Below are 16,373 nucleotides of genomic sequence, written 5' to 3' on the forward strand. Positions count from 1 at the left end.
AGAATTATGATTATGCGCCACAAATGCTAGAAATTGGTCATAAAACTCTAGAAACGCTGATATATCACCGGACGGTGGCCGATAACACACTGAAAATACATGCTTATCTGTGCACAGTGACAACAGTTCATAGTCTGGAGACATTACGGTATAAGGTTCAATGATTTCACATTCAGCATCACTCATAATGAGCAGCGCCACTCCACCCCCTCTCGAGTGTGACCTGTTTAAATAATAGGTGTTATAATTAGGCAACCTAAAAACATCACAGTCATTAGTACTCCATGTCTCGGTTAGCATGATAACCGAAAATTCAAAAGAAAATCTGGTGAACAGCTCCTCCAAACATGGCACCTTATTTCTCACAGATCGTGTATTCAGATGACAACAATTGCACGCAAATGTTTTTTTTATAAGTAGGCTCAGTATTGAATGAAACAAGTTTTAATACTTAGAAACACACTGTAGTATACAGCGGCTAATGCGTTGTATTAGGTCTTTTTTAATTTTTGTTGTTCTTTTCGGGTTCTGTTAATTTCCAACCCGTCGCGAAGAGCGTCACGCGCATGCTCGCGCGAGCGAACGCTGTTGGCGCGCAGCGAAGCATGGACTGAACGCGCGGAGTGATAACTTTTCTCGACCGGACTTGCATAGCTTCCACAGCGTTGATTGCTATGTATGGAAGCGAGCATAGCTGTTGCAGTTTCCCATCGAGCATATGGTTTTGTTTCGGGCCACACTTTTGTTGGTCTTCTGCCTCTTCTCGGTGATGCCGCTACCACTTTGCCAGGACTGCATTACTTCACGTGTGGAGTAACAACACTTCCCACTGTACATAGTGAGCATTCTGATAGAGGCCTGCAGTTTTCAGAGTAGTTCCCAACCAGCTGCATTTTGTGCGAATCTATCTTCCCCCCCTCCCCCCCCCCTCCCCACCTTTCTGGCACGCACACGCACTCTCCACTCGGGCGATATTAAGCACTCTGACTATCCTATATAGAGGGATAGACCAACGTACTGCGTTAGCTGGCGTATTTTGCAAGCCGGAAGTTGAAATCGGGCTACGCGCCATGTCTTCCACTGTAGGTGAACGTCGATGCGAGACAACTCGTCCGTGCGCGCCAACGCAAACTGACAAGCAAAGCACACCAATGAGATGAGAGTGCTGTGATTCTATTACAAATATTTTACTTCTCCCAGATCGTCTCAGATCCGAGTGGTGCTCCGCCTATACCTTAGCACGCGGATCGGCCGGTCGTGAGGGGACGGAAGACAAAGAAGGGACAAGATTTGCGCGAAAGGCATCGTTACGTTGCACAGGCTCGTTTTCACTGTCAACCAGAAAAAAGTTAAAATGCCTCTTTCTACATCGAGTCCTCGAACCGATGCCTCATCGCCGCAGCTTTGAGAGGAAGTGGAGTAGCAAGTCTTGTAAGACTTCTTTACGAATAAGAAGCAGGTATCGAAAGCAGTGCCCACATAGATATATACACACACGACGCGTATCGGGTCCTGATCATTTTCCGAAACTTCGCGTGATGGAGCGGTGACGGCCGCCCCTTGTTGCGCTGTGCTGCGCTTTCTCCAGCGCAAATAGATTGAGTTGCGTCTCGGTGGTCTTCTTGACTGATCGGCCCGTCAGTGTCAAGAATCAAGTTGCCCTTCGACGTGGCGGCATCTGTTGCGCCTGGTTTAGGACGTGACCTCCGCGCTGCGCGATTTGGTAGCGACGCCACTGCCAGCGTCGATCAAAATAAACGGCAAATTTACGTGACAACGGCAAGGTTCTGGCGCATAGGCAAGCACAGTCCACATTCACCCCTTCCAAGCTCGTCGACTTTCCCACACTCCGATGGGTCTGGCGCATTCCTGGCAGATATACACCACTTCGTTCTCCGAATAGCACTGTCCAATCACACAAAGGCCTAGTTCTCATCGCTAGTAATACTACCTAACTGTCGAGTGTCTCGAAAGGTGGGAGCAAGCCAACTAACTAGCAAAGGAAGCGTAGAAAAGGAGGCACGCGCAACGCCTTTCAAAATTAAGTTTACAAAAAAAGATATCAAAATACGGCAATCTACAAACCAAAAGCAATACGCCTCCTCTCAACGTCAGCAGCTGCTTTGTTGACGAAAAAAATTATTATTAATGAATGAATTAAAAAGAGCACGAATCCAGCTACGGCTGCGAAATACGCGTGCATAAAACCAAACCTATGCGAAGGAGCGCGTGAGAGCGGCTATGGCACTAAGTGAACGTGGGGTGCGTGGGCAGTAGTACTACAGCTTCGTTTCCTCCATCAACTCGACGAGAGCGGGTCGACTCAGAAGTCGAGTTGACCCAGCGGCTATTACACGCAGCTCGACGTGCAAGTAGGGCGAGCCAATTCTCCGCTTGAGGGCAGAGACAGGGTGATCGAACTTGTCTCGGCGCTCGTCTGAGCTCGTGCCGTTTATGCGGGTACGAACCCGACCGGCCCCTTTTCGGAGCGATAAGCCGACTCAAGCCCGATCTCGTCGGCTTTACGCAAACGCAACAACGTATACGGTGGGCGGTATAGCGGGAATGAAAACACGCAGATGCGCACTCACTCGGAGAACACTGCCCTGGAAGGGTCGAGTGGGCTTGCTCGCGAAGCCCACAGCGTCCTGGGGGAACGGCGGCGCTGCGAGTCTGGCTCTTGGGGGCTCGCACCTGCGACGAAAGAGGGGAGGCAAACAACGGGTCAATCGACGCTGCCACACGCGCGCGCGCGCTCGCTGTCGAGACAGCGCGTCACAGCCGACAAGAGAAGAGGCACGAAATGTCGAAAAGCACACGCGTTATTACTACGCTCGATACAAACGTCAAGCGCCATCAGCACCGCGCAGGTGGACATTGGCGCGCAAATACCGTGCGCGCTCTGGAACGTGCCAACGGCGACAGCCATCGATCCCACAGCGCTAGTGAAGTATTCTTTCTTCCTCTTTCTGTTCCCCTTTCCCCCACCCTCAGTGTAGGGTAGCAAACCGGATGCTGGTCTGGTTGAGCTCCCTGCCTTTCCTATCCTTGTTCTCTCTCTCTCTCTCTCTCTCTCTCTCTGTCTCTCAGTATTCACTGCTTTCTGAGCTACGACTTTCTCCCGAAGGCTGTCTTCTTTATTACTGTTTTTTTTTAAAGGAGGCATTTTAATGTGAAAAATAAACACCATGCAAATTTGTCAAGGGGACATCTGACGCAGCGCGCGCAGAAGGAAAGCCGCATTAAAGCAACATAGGAGCTAAAGGCGACACTACACACGGAAGCGGTCGCACGTGAAATTAACACTTCTGTGCCCACCGCAAGAGCTCTGTGGCTATTGCAGTGCTCGAGGTCACGGGTTGGATTCCGACCGCGACAGCCGCATTTCGACGGGAACAAAATATAAGAACGCTCGTGCAGCTAGATTTAGGTGCACGTTAAAGAACACTATAGGGCGCAAAATTATTCCGGACTCCGCAGCTACAACGCGCCTCGTAATCCGATTGTGGTTTTGGCATGTACAGCCCCATAATTAAATTTAAGACTTCTGCCGCGATGCGATGTGGCATGTGAGGCAATGACAACGCTCAACCCTCTCAGACATCATCAAGAATGGCGCACAACAATGCATCAAGCGAACACGTCTTCCTGTTTGTTCTGTGCACCACGCGCACAAACAGCAGTGGCGCACGCGAGGTAACGTCGAACATCAACTCAACATTCTCGCATTGGACAAAATGAACAAATTAAACATCCAACAGTTAGCGGTCATGCTGACTATCGTGAATCAAAGCAAACCGCGCAGAGAGCTTCGCTTACATCGATTCCCACAGTGCGTGCGATCCGTATAATTTTCTTTTTGTCTTTTCCTTCTTTTTTTCACCCGCATGAATGACAAATTGCCGATCACGAGGAAACAACCAACAAACAAAAGCTACTGCCGCGCTCAGCACATGAGGTGAAGAGAGAGAGCAAGACAGAACGGAGCAATACGGCATAGGCAAGACGAAGCAGACCACATTCGGATCGCCACGTCGCCACCGGCACCGGCGATTACTGTGCGCCGCACGAGAGGGAGGGGAGGCCGCCGTAAGACGTTACCGTCGCTGGCACGAGGGCGAAAATATTGAGAAACTCGTGAAGCCCGCCTTAATAGACCTCGCCGGCTCGTAATCGTTTCCAGGGACGGCAGCGGGCATTAAGAATGCCCGCACAGAGTGTGGCCACGGGGCGAGAGCGGAGAGGGGGAGGCCGCGGAAGTGCGGGCATCGGCGTGCCTGCGGTGGCATCAAGCCGATTCCGCGGTTCCTCGCCGCTGAAACAACCCCTTGCCGCCGTAATTCTCGGTGGGTCTGTCGCTCGCCCGCGCCTCCCCCTTCCCCGCCACCCGAAGCGTCTCGCATCCCTTTCTCTCAAAGCCGCACCCGGCCTCCTTGCCCTGCAGGCCAGCCCGCTTTTCGGGTGCGCAATCACCGCTTCAGGAATTCCCGATTGCCCGGCTTCCAAGGCACGCGAACGCGCGCCTGCTGTCCTAAGCAGGCGCCGGCTGCGGGGAGGGGGAGGGGGGCGTGCTGTCCCCATCAACCCGCCTTCCACAGGAGCTGGGAAAGTAATCTGCGGCGACTAATGAGTTATTAGTTGAGCGAAACGCATTTGTTCTTTGCTTGTTTGTTTGTTTATCGTTGTCAAGGCAGCGCGGACTCGACGTACTGAGACATAGCGCGCGTTCGGTGTTTCGAAGGCCATAACGGGAAGAGACGGCGAGATTAATTCGTTGCAGCGTCGACTGCGAGCTAATTTAATAAACACTTGGAACGACCCCAATATCACATTTCAATTAAAGTCTACGTCGCACCACGCTCGCCGCGTTACGTAATGACTTTGGACGTACAAAGCCGTGCGCAACGTATAAGTGCTATTCAATTTCAAGGCCTCAAGCAGACCAGTTAAACCACCTCAACTAAGCGATACACGTACCGTACCGAGTTCCTTGCTGGATACAGTTCGCGGACACCATCTTGTGAAAGGCGACTGAGCGAGCATCGCATCATGACACGGTTGCAGTTTACTGCCACTTGTGTTTTTGCAGGTGTGCAGCTATATACATCTACGAAAGATAAACAGCCACTACGCATTTTTTTAAAATTTTTAGTAGAGGTGAAAATTCACTTCGAAGCCGAAGATGAGGTTGTCCTTGAGTTGTGCTAGACGAGGACACCACACAGTATCTGCATTTGTGCAGTATCTGCATTAGTTATTTATTTCATTCTCGACACATGGATCAGCATGACAGATCACTCCCCTTCTTTAGATGGGTTCTATACACCTCCAAGGAGGAAGACTTAATAACCATCGCCACACAGTCAATACTGTGTACAGGATGAAACTAACCGATATATACGGAGAGAACCATTTGACGACGTGAACGCATATAGAGTATACGCAGGTTTTACCTTGTTCGCTACGATGTGCAACGCCTCTCTCTGCGGGCAACGTTACGCCGACTGGACTCGAGACCGTTCACCGAGTCGAAGATACTCGGACCGTGGCCACACCCGTCACTGGCTTGAAAAGCGATTCGTGCACTCGCGCAGTACTTGAAGTGCACCAGTTTAAGAGACCGTTTATAGTGTCCTTGTGTATTGTGTCCCTCCTACACGTACTCAGTGCTTACTCTCTCCCTTTCTACCTCTTTCTATTCGTCTTTACCTCCACCCCCAGTGTAGGGTGGCAGACCGGTTGCTGTTCTGGTTGACCTCCCTGCCTTTCCTATCCCTGTTTTCTCTCTCTCTCTCTCTCTTTACCTTGTTCCTTCTGCATTAACTTGGCGGGCGCCTAACAGCAAATCAACGGCAGCGCAGGGCACGCTCGACTCGTTCCCACCTAAAAACGCAGGAACCACTCAGCTAATCCGAATAAGAACAAAAGCGTTTTTTTTTTTTCAAGCGCTCACATGCGTGCGCGCTTATATATGTGCTCTCCTCCTCGTCCTCCTCCTTCGACGTCGTCTTCTTCCCCGTCTCGCTATTTACCGAGCGGCCCCCGAAAGCTGCAAGCACAAAACGCGCCGCAACGATTTTACATATATAATACCTCCGCGCGGCGCTTCCAAAAGACGGTGACTGCACGACATGGTAATCAAAATGCGCGGGAGCTGAAAATCAGGCGCGCGCGCGCGCGAAGGAAGTGGCGGCACCGCGTCTGAGCACGAGAATAAGAATAAGACGACAACGGCGATGCCATACAGAGAGGGGGGTCGAAGGAAGGCGAAAGTTCGCGACGGCCACGGTATCGCTTTTTCCCAAAGCAAACACAAGGGCCGGCGGGGCGGTCGTGATTAAAAGCAGGCGGCGAAAAGAGCTGATACAATTCTTCCATTCCATCTTTTCCGCTGGAACTGTTTCAGAATTCCTTGGCGAGTGCCTCGAACTATGCGAACATGTCCCAGCCACAAAAGCACGAGGGGCGGGAAGAGCGGACGAGAAAAAAAAAAAATAAGACACGGCAAGAAAGAAAACAGAAAGACCAAAGTACGCATAGAAAAGAGAGAGCGTAAGAGAAAGGAGACACAGAGGAAGAGAGGGAGACGTAGGGAGGCAGAAGGGTGATAGTGGGAAAGGGGACGAGGCAGGGGGTTGGAGGAAAAGGGGGGAAAAGGGGCACCACCGACCCGGAGAAACTTTCACCGCGTCGCACACAAGGCGAGGGGGCGCGGTACATATTTTCTTCCGTCGGAGACAAAAAGGAATTTTCCGATTATACCTCTCATATCTGCGTGCGTCGCATTTCCGATCGGTTTCGTGATTACCTTGGTGATTTGATGACCCACTGCGTTTTTTCTCTCCGCTTCTCGCGCGCCGTGTCCCTTCCCGCTCGCTTTTTTTTGTATGTGTTGTGTGTTCGGCGTGTATACGTGTGTTTTGTCGATTATTATTTCTCGCGGGCGAGCGAGCGCATCCCTGGGCTCCCGTCCTTTTGTGGCCGGACCACAATGGTAGCGAGAAAAAAAAAAGAAAGAAGAAAGAAACGGTATTTGCAAAGAAACTTTTGCCACATAGCGAAGTAAGAAAAAGTGATAACGAAATAAACAGTTAGAACTCTCAAATGAAGTGCACCTTTCATTGAAAAGAACCTGGCACCGAACATAGGGAGTTTCGAAAGAAAGAAAGAAAAAACGGACAAGACAGATCGCTAAACAAAATATACACTGTCGTGGGAGGAGGAAAAACTGCGAGTGCGGGCCCTCTTCCCAACCGTATCATGCTGGGAACTCGGCTCTCTCAAGAGAAACTTCTATTAAATCGTTCTAAAAAAGGATTTAATAAATGGACGCGGATTAAAGGAAGGAAACGAACCGTAACTTGGCGTAATAAAAATTTGTTTTGTACATGTCAGTCGTTTTCCACCATCTTCGTCATTGACTGCAGCATCGTTCGTTCCTCCATCTTCTTCCCCCCCGCCCCCTCCCATCCTTGTTTTTTTTTTTTTTTCAGCCCGCCTTCTCAGGGAACGACAATTCCAATCGGATAGTTCCGCTTCATTGCGCACCTCAATGTGTGTCTGTGTGTGGTTGCGCGCGTGCGGCGTTGTATAGGCGGGAGGCACCGGCTTCGCGATTTACAGGCGAAATAAAAGGTAGCCTTATAATACGTCTACACATACAGGCTCTCGGTCGGAAAGTAATCAGAATTGTGCGTCGCCGCTACAAATGACATCAGAAAACTTTCGTATAATACCCGGGACGAAGAACCGCACGTCCGAATCGAGGAGAAACCGTTCCACTGTATGCCGTCGTCAATCTGAGCCAGCAGATCTGGCGGCGCCTTATTAAATTCTCCGCTTCAACCGCTCACCTCATAACGCGCTTATAGGAACGGCAACGCCAATTATAACGTAATGGGGGTGACCAGTGCGAAGGAAAGTGATTCGGTGAGTGCTAAACTCATCGACCACATTACTGCGCCTACAATTGGGCGCAGACACTTCTTTCTTTCTTTCTTTCTTTCTTTCTTTCTTTCTTTCTTTCTTTCTTTCTTTCTTTCTTTCTTTCTTTCTTTCTTTCTTTCTTTCTTTCTTTCTTTCTTTAGCATTTCGAGAACAAAACCGGAGCCAGTCAGCCAAGTCACAGTTAGAGGGAACGCTACCTACAGCGCCAAAAAGGTAGCAGCGAGTCTGACGTGCACATCAAAGTTACAGGCAACTTTAATGTTCCGAGCACTGCATCAACGTAAGAATTCGTTTTCGATGGACCAAAAGCCAGGGATCGTAAACAATATATAGTCGTACACAAGTTGGTTCCCACAAGGACGACAGAAAAGGGAGGAATGATACACGAACCGGGTGCGTCATTCGTTTCTTTCTATCGTCCTCCTCCATAAGTCTGCTTTCACAGGTAGCAAAACGCAACTACGGTTCAGTGAGCGGACGAACACGACGACGCTCAGTGCCGCCTAATTGAGCCACGCCCAATAACGCCGTAGACGAACTGCTACGGCGGAGCAATTCGTTATACAGAGAGATGGAAATTCGTTATACAGCTCAGCCACGTTGCGCGCGTCAACGCTCTGAATTAGCGGTCCGACCCACCGCGCGAATCCGGCTATTACGTAATCTGTACTAAAGGCGCATAAGGAGACGCCAATAGCGACCTGAGTTGCGGATTCAGCTTGCGTTTAGGAGGCAAAAAAAAAAAAAAACAAGGTTGTCGTCAGCGCTGTCACCAATTTCCTTCTTAAGGCACAAATAACTCAATGTTGTGCGATGCGTACGTCAAATACGCACATATGTTGTTACGGAAGGGTAAAAGAAGAGAAAGGAAGGAGAAGATCGCGAGACGCTGGCTGCTGTGTGTTGTGGCTGGTCAGCCATCTTGACCGCATTGACTCTGCTTGTGCATATATTGCAAATAAAGTCTGTCTATACTCCCAATATCCCCGTAACAATATGACGACGAGGCCAGTTATCACTGCTCTTTACTCATTTGCCGCCACATTATATTTCCTCTACATAGATCAAATAAACGAACGTTACTAAAGTGGATGTAACGCACGAATCGCGCTGCGCCTCAGTAACGAATCCGCCAAAAATTTACATATAAAAATAAATGCTCAGAATCGCGGTGAACCGTAAAAGACTGCCTCCCTCGCATTCTCTCTCTCTCTCTCTCTCTCTCTCTCTCTCTCACAAGCAAACTTTAGTGACAGCATCGACGGACACCGGTGTCGCACGTGGCCCCCCCAGCGGCAAAGAATCGGTTCAACCCGCGCCACGGGGCTCGCGAATATACCAGTCGGCGAAGCCGCCGCCGGCGTAAACACAAAACGACCTCTCTCTCTCGAGTCGGACGAGCCAGGTTAATTAAGGGTCGGGGAATGCCGGAAAAAAAGAAAAGAACAAGTAGCGAACGCAGAGTGTTATCTTCGCTCGCAGCCGCGGTGTACTACATTGCGCGACCCTGGGTGCTCGTTCGGGGCTATACGAGACGACTTTCAGCCGCGGCGCAGGTGTACAGGGAGCGGCGCGGGGTTACGACGTACACGCGTCCGCTGAAGGTTAGGCCGATCGCTGGGGCGGTTTCGCTTCGAGCCCGTCGTAACGCGACCGGCGTCGTCGTCGTCGTCAATTTGCGGAGCGCCGCTTGCGCGGCCCGATACGCACTCGAGACGCGCGCCGACGAAGACGTAACGTGCGTACGCGTTTTTTTTTTCTTTCTTTTATTCGGTGGCGCATGGTATCCTAAAAGAGCTAAGGCGAGCGCCCGGCGCTTCGTAATGCAATTACGGCACCGGCTAACGAGGTTACCTTACCCACGGCCGGCAACTTTTGTTCGGGCGCGGTGCGCCACCAGCCGCCTGTAGCGGGCCGCTCTTTATTACGCTTTCACGCGCTCGGGGACCACTGCGGCCGGCAATCTAGACCACAGCTATATTACAGCGGCGCGGGTATAAAAAAAAACCGAAACGTCCCATACACGTGGCAGAATGGCGGGAGAAGAATCGGAATCGAGGGGCACGTCAAAGGAAATAAGGACTGAAGAGGTCAGCAGCAACTGAAGCGATGAATCACAGGTCAAAGGCGGGCTTTTACGTTGCCGATTATGTTTCCCCGGTGTTCTCTTTATGTTTACGTTACTCGAGATGATGTTTCCTTTAAGTTACCGATTCCCGAATTGACAGCGTGATTGACGTGAGATTTGTTTGGCCCGTGTTCAATTCGTGTTTACGTTTTGCCGACTTCTCGCTTATGTTTTCAATTTGTGAATTAGCACAATCATTGCCAACCATGGTTTGTGTTTGTCAATTCACGCAATCATTCCCATCGGATTTGTTTACTTCACGTCCGCTTGATGTTTACTTCAGGTTATCACATGACCTCATTTACGTTTTCGATTGGCGAATTCACAACGAGTATCACACAAAAGGCTAAGCTGCCCGATGTGCGACTCTCTATACGGAAATGGAATCACTGCGCACGACAAGGCCTAAAGGGTACAGAAATATAGGCGTTGGACAGTGGGGTAGCCTACCGGGAGCGACGTTGGATAACTTCACAGTTTTCATTCTCTCTCTCTCTCTCTACACGGTGGGAAACTACGCGTTACACAGGACCGCCTCGCCTCTTCTTTTCTGCACGCTTTAATTTCACAGCCTTTGATGGTTCGCCATAACCAAAACGCGATTATGGCCGTTTACGTTTTTGGAGAAAGCACAGTATAAATTTCAAGTGTGAAGCGTTTTCTTCGTTCCCGTGCTCATTGTGAGTTGAGAAACAGCACATGCGCCCCGAATGTACGCGAGGCCTTGAAATTTCATCACATGACACGCATGCGAGCAAAACAAAATACGTGTGGCATATGAATACCGGAAACAAAAGTTAACGTATTTACACGTATAATGGATGTTTGATTCAATGAGCCAATAAGTAAAAGCACCGAACAACTATCGTACTTGACCAAAAACAAAAAGAAAGAATGAAACAATGAACACACAAACTCACAAAACTCGTCCACAAGTAACTTGTAGCAGATGACGAGTTTAACGCTAATTTATTCTTCCACAGCGTACTAAGGCATCCTTTCGGTAAAACGCATTTAAAGAAAATTCTCAGGGAAGCCAAGTTGGTCGCCACAAGAACACAACGTCTGCAGGACGTCATTGAGAAACGATGTAAGATCACAAGCGGTTGAGAATTTGTTAAAGAATTCAAGAAATAAACATATACTGACGGGGTTGTGCAGTGCTGGACTCGCACGTCCGAGGTCGTGAGAAAAACGGGCAGCGCGACTGTTAACCGCTAGGCATACTCCTCAGAGGTTTTCCTTTCGCTTTCCTAAAATGGAGGAACGCTGTAGCATCTCCATATTAGCGGAGCCAGAACATCCGCGCGGGAAATGAACGGGCAAGCACGCAAAAAAAAAGACTTAAAAAAACATGCAAAAATGTAATTTCGCGACTCGCCTCAGGCAGCGCAAGGATGGAGAGGAGGAGGAATAGAGGAAAGGAAAACGCACGTTTTTCGCGCGAGCCATGGATGGACGGCTTGACGTTATTGCGTTCTCCCCGTCAGACCGCAGCAATTCGGGTGGCGCGCTTCGCATGGCCGAGGTGGATACACCGATCAGAAAAGAATTTCCCGGTTTTTCAACAAAAATAACAACGACAACCACCCCGGCAGTAGCAACAGACCTAGGGAGCACAGCACCGAGCTTTTTTTTTTCCTGCTTTTCCTTTTCTTTCTGAGTGTTACGAAATTTCATATTTTTTAGGCCCTACCACCCTCCACACTTCCAGCACGCTAACACTTTCGAGAAGCCAACGGCGCGGGAATCGAGGTCTGACGGATGCTCACGAAAGAAGGGAAAATGGAGGAAAGGGAAAACGGTGTGTCCACCAATAACGGCCGATGATTTGCTGCGTCCCATCGCGGGCCGGTGCACCGTGAGACGGCCCCCGTAAGCCGAGTCAAGCCGAGCGAAGCCGGATTCCGGAGCGGACGCCGACCACGGGGTCCGCAATATACGGCTATACAAGCCGATGCACGCACATACGCAATGCGCGAACGAAGGCCACCAGCGAACTGCAGTCAGTCCCCCCCCCCCCCTCCCCCCCACCTCCACCCCCACAGCCCCACTTTCGAATGGCCGGAAGAAGGTCCGTTCCGCAGAGCGCTCTGAACTGCACCGCCGCGCGCAGCATCATCGGCGGAGGCGCACCACTCCATGAATTGGTAAACAAGCCCCCCGGTGCTGTTCGTGTATACAGTGCTCGTGGGAGTCCCATCTCGCTGCCCAGCAGATTTACGGGGAGAACGCGCACGCGCGCGCACACACATAACACGAACGACGCGGTCCCCTTTTTTTTTCCCCGCGGTCTTCGGGGCCCCGGAAGTAAGCGTGTGGCGTTTGGCAGAAGACACTGACGAGAAATGAGGCCGGAGGAATCTGGCAGTAGCCCCTATACGGCGCTCCCCTGCCTTTGTTTCGAGCTTACCATCAGATATAATTAGGCGAAAATCAGGCGTCGGTGGCGGCGAGACCGAGCGATGGTACCAAAAATGGCCGACGACGCAAGACCATGTAAAACATGTCAAAGTAAAAACATGTCAAAAATGCTCGGATTGCCGTCAACTTTCTAGGGAGGTTTCTGTAATCAAAGTAAACTAATGGCTTTGAAAAAAGAAGCTTCGCCGACGCCACGACGACTTCACGGTTATGGCTGACGAAATGCATGCCTAATGCGTGCGTCAATGCGGTCTACACGTCGCGGCCATCTGGCTGACTAAAGGTGCGGCCTAGCGCGTCCGTCATTGGGCACGTGACGAGGCAGTCAATGGGGAGGAGGAGCCACGTCATGTGTGTTTAATATGAGCGCGCTGCCTCCCGTGGGTAACTTGCTTTTCGGATTTCATCTGTTGGATGAAACCCGAAGAGCAAGTGACGCTGAAATTCATCGTTCTGTAGCAAAATGATCCGAATATTTACGCTCAGTGGCCAACGCATACGCAAATACACACGCACAGAATCAGTAGAAAGAACTTTACTGCATGCCGAAAACATCAATCGAAAACATTTTACCAAAGGGACCATAATAATTTCGCATTCCCACACATGAGCAGTCTTAAGTGCCTCTGCCAATTTTTTTTCTTTTTCTTTTTGTCCTACTCGTGTTTCCGCCTTCTCTTTACCTGTAGCGCTTGTATAAGTCAGCGCGTTCTTAAATGAAATCCAAGATGAACCAACTAGCCACATTTATTGGACTGCTTGCATCTCGGAGAGTGCGAAGTTAGAATGGCGAATACCTGGCTCGAGCGCATGCGAAGTCATTATGAACTATCGGTGCTGTGAATGCACGGGCTGCAGTGAAATCATCCTGCGCAACGAATCAAAATATTTGAAATTAATTTAATTACAGTCCGTAAAAGGAAATTACAATGAACGCAACGTTCTTAATGTCTGTCAGTGCAAATTCGACCGGGAAAACAGCACAATCGTCAGCGTGAGTTGCGAAAGAGTATCCCTTCCTGCATGGGCTGGTTTTCGCATATATAGCGCCGCCACTGCTTAGGTATACCGTTAGAGCCCTGGGCAGTAACACGACCTCTACGTGCGCTGCCCGGATTAGCTCTAGCCTTGAGCTCGCGCCTGGCAGCAGCGGCAACGCTGCGATAATACGTACTAGTAAGCATTTTGGAGATGACAAGAGAACATCTAGAAATACACGCTCACACGCACACAGTCAGAGACAAAGAGAACCAGCTTTAGAACGCAGAAATTGCTGGCACCAAACACTTCTGCGTTTGAACGGCCGGTGACAGGGCCCACAAAAGACGGCATTCAATTCCGTCTTCCAGAAACGTGCCTTCTTCAGGGAGTTTGCCTTGTCCGTAGACGTATCGCTCACTGCGGAATGCCGACTCATCCGAGACGTAAAGTTGAGCGGTAGGGTTGGTGGCACCACATGGCGGCGCACAGTTGTTAATGCAGTGACCAACCATATTCTAGTTAGCTGCTGGTGTAAAAATACTGAAGCGACATATTCGTTAACAAGAACACCCACGTAATCCAATAACGTGTCTAGCGCACTGCAGCATCACAGCATGTCGCTACCAGCCTCGATACCGCAATTCACCTCTCCGGTAATCCAGTATTTGCGAAGGTTAATACGTTAACGGAAGCTAAGACATTGCAACCCACAGAAACCGTGGCCATTTCGTTCACCGATTTCCACGGTTCTCTACGACTAAGTAAAAAAAAAAAAAATCACCGACCAAGCACTTCATGCAGACGGTTTACCAGCGAAGCTGAAACGTGCGGCCCCGGTGTTTACGGCTAGGTTAAGCCCCACGATTCATTACACGACGACTTGGTAGGCTGCCGGATCATCGGTACTCAATTGTTGCTCCCGCCCGGCTGCACGAATCTGTTCTTGCGCCCGGGCTGCAGCATCGGCACGGCGTAGACGAGCTCGTTCCCGGTTCTGTTCGCGGTGTTGCTGATCGAAAGCTGCCTGCTCCTCAGGAGTACGTATGACGCCAGGCTTACCCATTTCGCAGCCGGAGAGAAACTGCTGCGCACGCGCTCGGCTGCGATGGAGAGCGACGACGTCACTACTGGCGCAGGCAATCGCGCGCCTCTCTCTCACTTTCTTTTTTCGCGCATGCGCATGGGGTTGCACCGGAGGAGCTTTCGGCGTACAGGAGACAGACGGACAAAGGAATCGGCTAGCCATATACAGCTTAGCTTTAAAAAGGTTGCGCACAATGTAAGACGCGAGAGAGCCCAAGAGAAGGTCCCCTTTCGACCGGAATCACCCAAAATCCGAAGTGAATACTACAAAGCTCCGCGCGACGGCGTTGCGCATTCGTCAAGCAAATCGGTACCCATTGGCACCATCCACAAGCCTCACGGAAAATTGTTCTGCGCGTAGAAGCAGCTACGCATTTTAAATATTTGTCGGTTTCTTCATTTCGCCACAGTAGCAGTGGCTTCCTTCATCAATAAAACACAGGAAAGGGCCTAACACTTGCAGCAATGTTCGCTCTGACCATGTTCGCACTGCCGCAATGCGCAACCGCAACCTACGAGCTTAAAACACAGTCATCGAACATGGTGTGTGCAGAAACAGAAAAAAGTAGGTAAATAAACGTAACTTCTAGCCAGAACCGCTCACGAGAATACGAAAGGCGAGAGAGAGAGATAGAGAGAGAGGGAGCGGGAGGGAGATAGTGACGAAAGGAGAGGTGGTGAGGCAAAGCCAAAGAAAAAAAAAACGCAAAACGAGCAAGCTCAGCTCCGCGGTAACTACGTATATTGCATATATGGTAACGACGCACATTTTCAGCGTCCACCAGTTACGGTTAACATCGAGCACACTCGCATGCCGTTGTCAGTGGATAAGGCTGACGAAAGGGTGCGCGGGAGCAAACTTTGTTCAAAGAGAAGCGGCCGCCTGCGCTCGCCCGACTTACGCAACCGGCAGGCGCGCACAGAGGAAGCTCGGCACACAGTCTCCACCGGCGACTAACACAATCGCGTTTCGGCTGTGCAACTCAGCAGAAGGGAGAGACGACGAGCACAGCCGCCGACTCTGCGGGAAACGCAAGACGCGGCCGATGCTGCTGGTCGGCACCTGAGCTGGCTGCAAAATTAGAGGGAGGCACGCGGCAGAGCGGTAAGCAAGCTGCTGCTGCCGCCGCGGCTTGCCTCGCGTGGAGAACGGCGTATCGCGCGCTCGCAACGCGAAACGGCGGGCCCCGGTGGAAACGTGCCCGGCCTAGCCAAAGCAGCCGCGGCCACCCGCCGTGAGCTCATAAAAAATACGCCCGCGGCACGATGCCTCCCGTTTCTGTAGTTGCGTTTTGCCGTACCGTCCAATGTTCGCTTTTTCTTTCTTCTCTTGCCGTGGTTTCATGCCTTTCGTTTTATGGCTACACCAGCGAACGTAGCCGCCAGCAAGAGGCGAGTGACTGAGCGAAAGGCTCGGTCACAGCACGCGTAGCAATGGGTCGGACGTTGCAGAACCATGTGATGCGGTCGGGTATGCTCTGCACCAGCGGCCGCTGACTCGGTGTCCGTAGCTAAGAGGGCACGGCAGTACCGGTGTCGGCCCTGTCTTGCTCAACTATGCATCTCACGGCGGGAACAGCTTGCGGGACATGTTCCTCGACTTGTTCTCCGTCAGTAACTCCTTCTTCCCAGGAAAATCATTCCGCAACAATTCGTTGAGTTAACAGAAACAGTTAGAGGCAGTCGTGATGTTGTCGAGAGGAAACACCGGACAAGCCTCAGGGATTTCGTGCAGTAAGAGAAGCCTTAATTTATCTTTAAGGCAAACATATTCAGAAATGCGCAAACTCCTGACTTTTATGTCTTCATG

The 16,373-nt window shown here is 50.8% G+C and overlaps 1 protein-coding gene across 10 annotated transcripts in view; it reads right to left on the reverse strand.

Annotated features, from left to right (window-relative positions):
- The window catches only part of LOC135902051 (poly(rC)-binding protein 3-like), a 458,527-nt gene that overhangs the window by 174,037 nt on the left and 268,117 nt on the right, over positions 1-16,373 (reverse strand). For all 10 annotated transcript variants that reach the window (XM_065431947.1, XM_065431948.1, XM_070537070.1 and 7 more), the window contains one exon: positions 2,592-2,694. In XM_065431947.1, coding sequence (XP_065288019.1) covers positions 2,592-2,694 — 103 coding nt within the window. The remainder of the gene's footprint in view (positions 1-2,591; positions 2,695-16,373) is intronic.

This window comes from Dermacentor albipictus, chromosome 4 (genome assembly GCF_038994185.2).
Source record: "Dermacentor albipictus isolate Rhodes 1998 colony chromosome 4, USDA_Dalb.pri_finalv2, whole genome shotgun sequence".
NCBI classification, from domain to species: Eukaryota; Metazoa; Arthropoda; class Arachnida; order Ixodida; family Ixodidae; genus Dermacentor; species Dermacentor albipictus.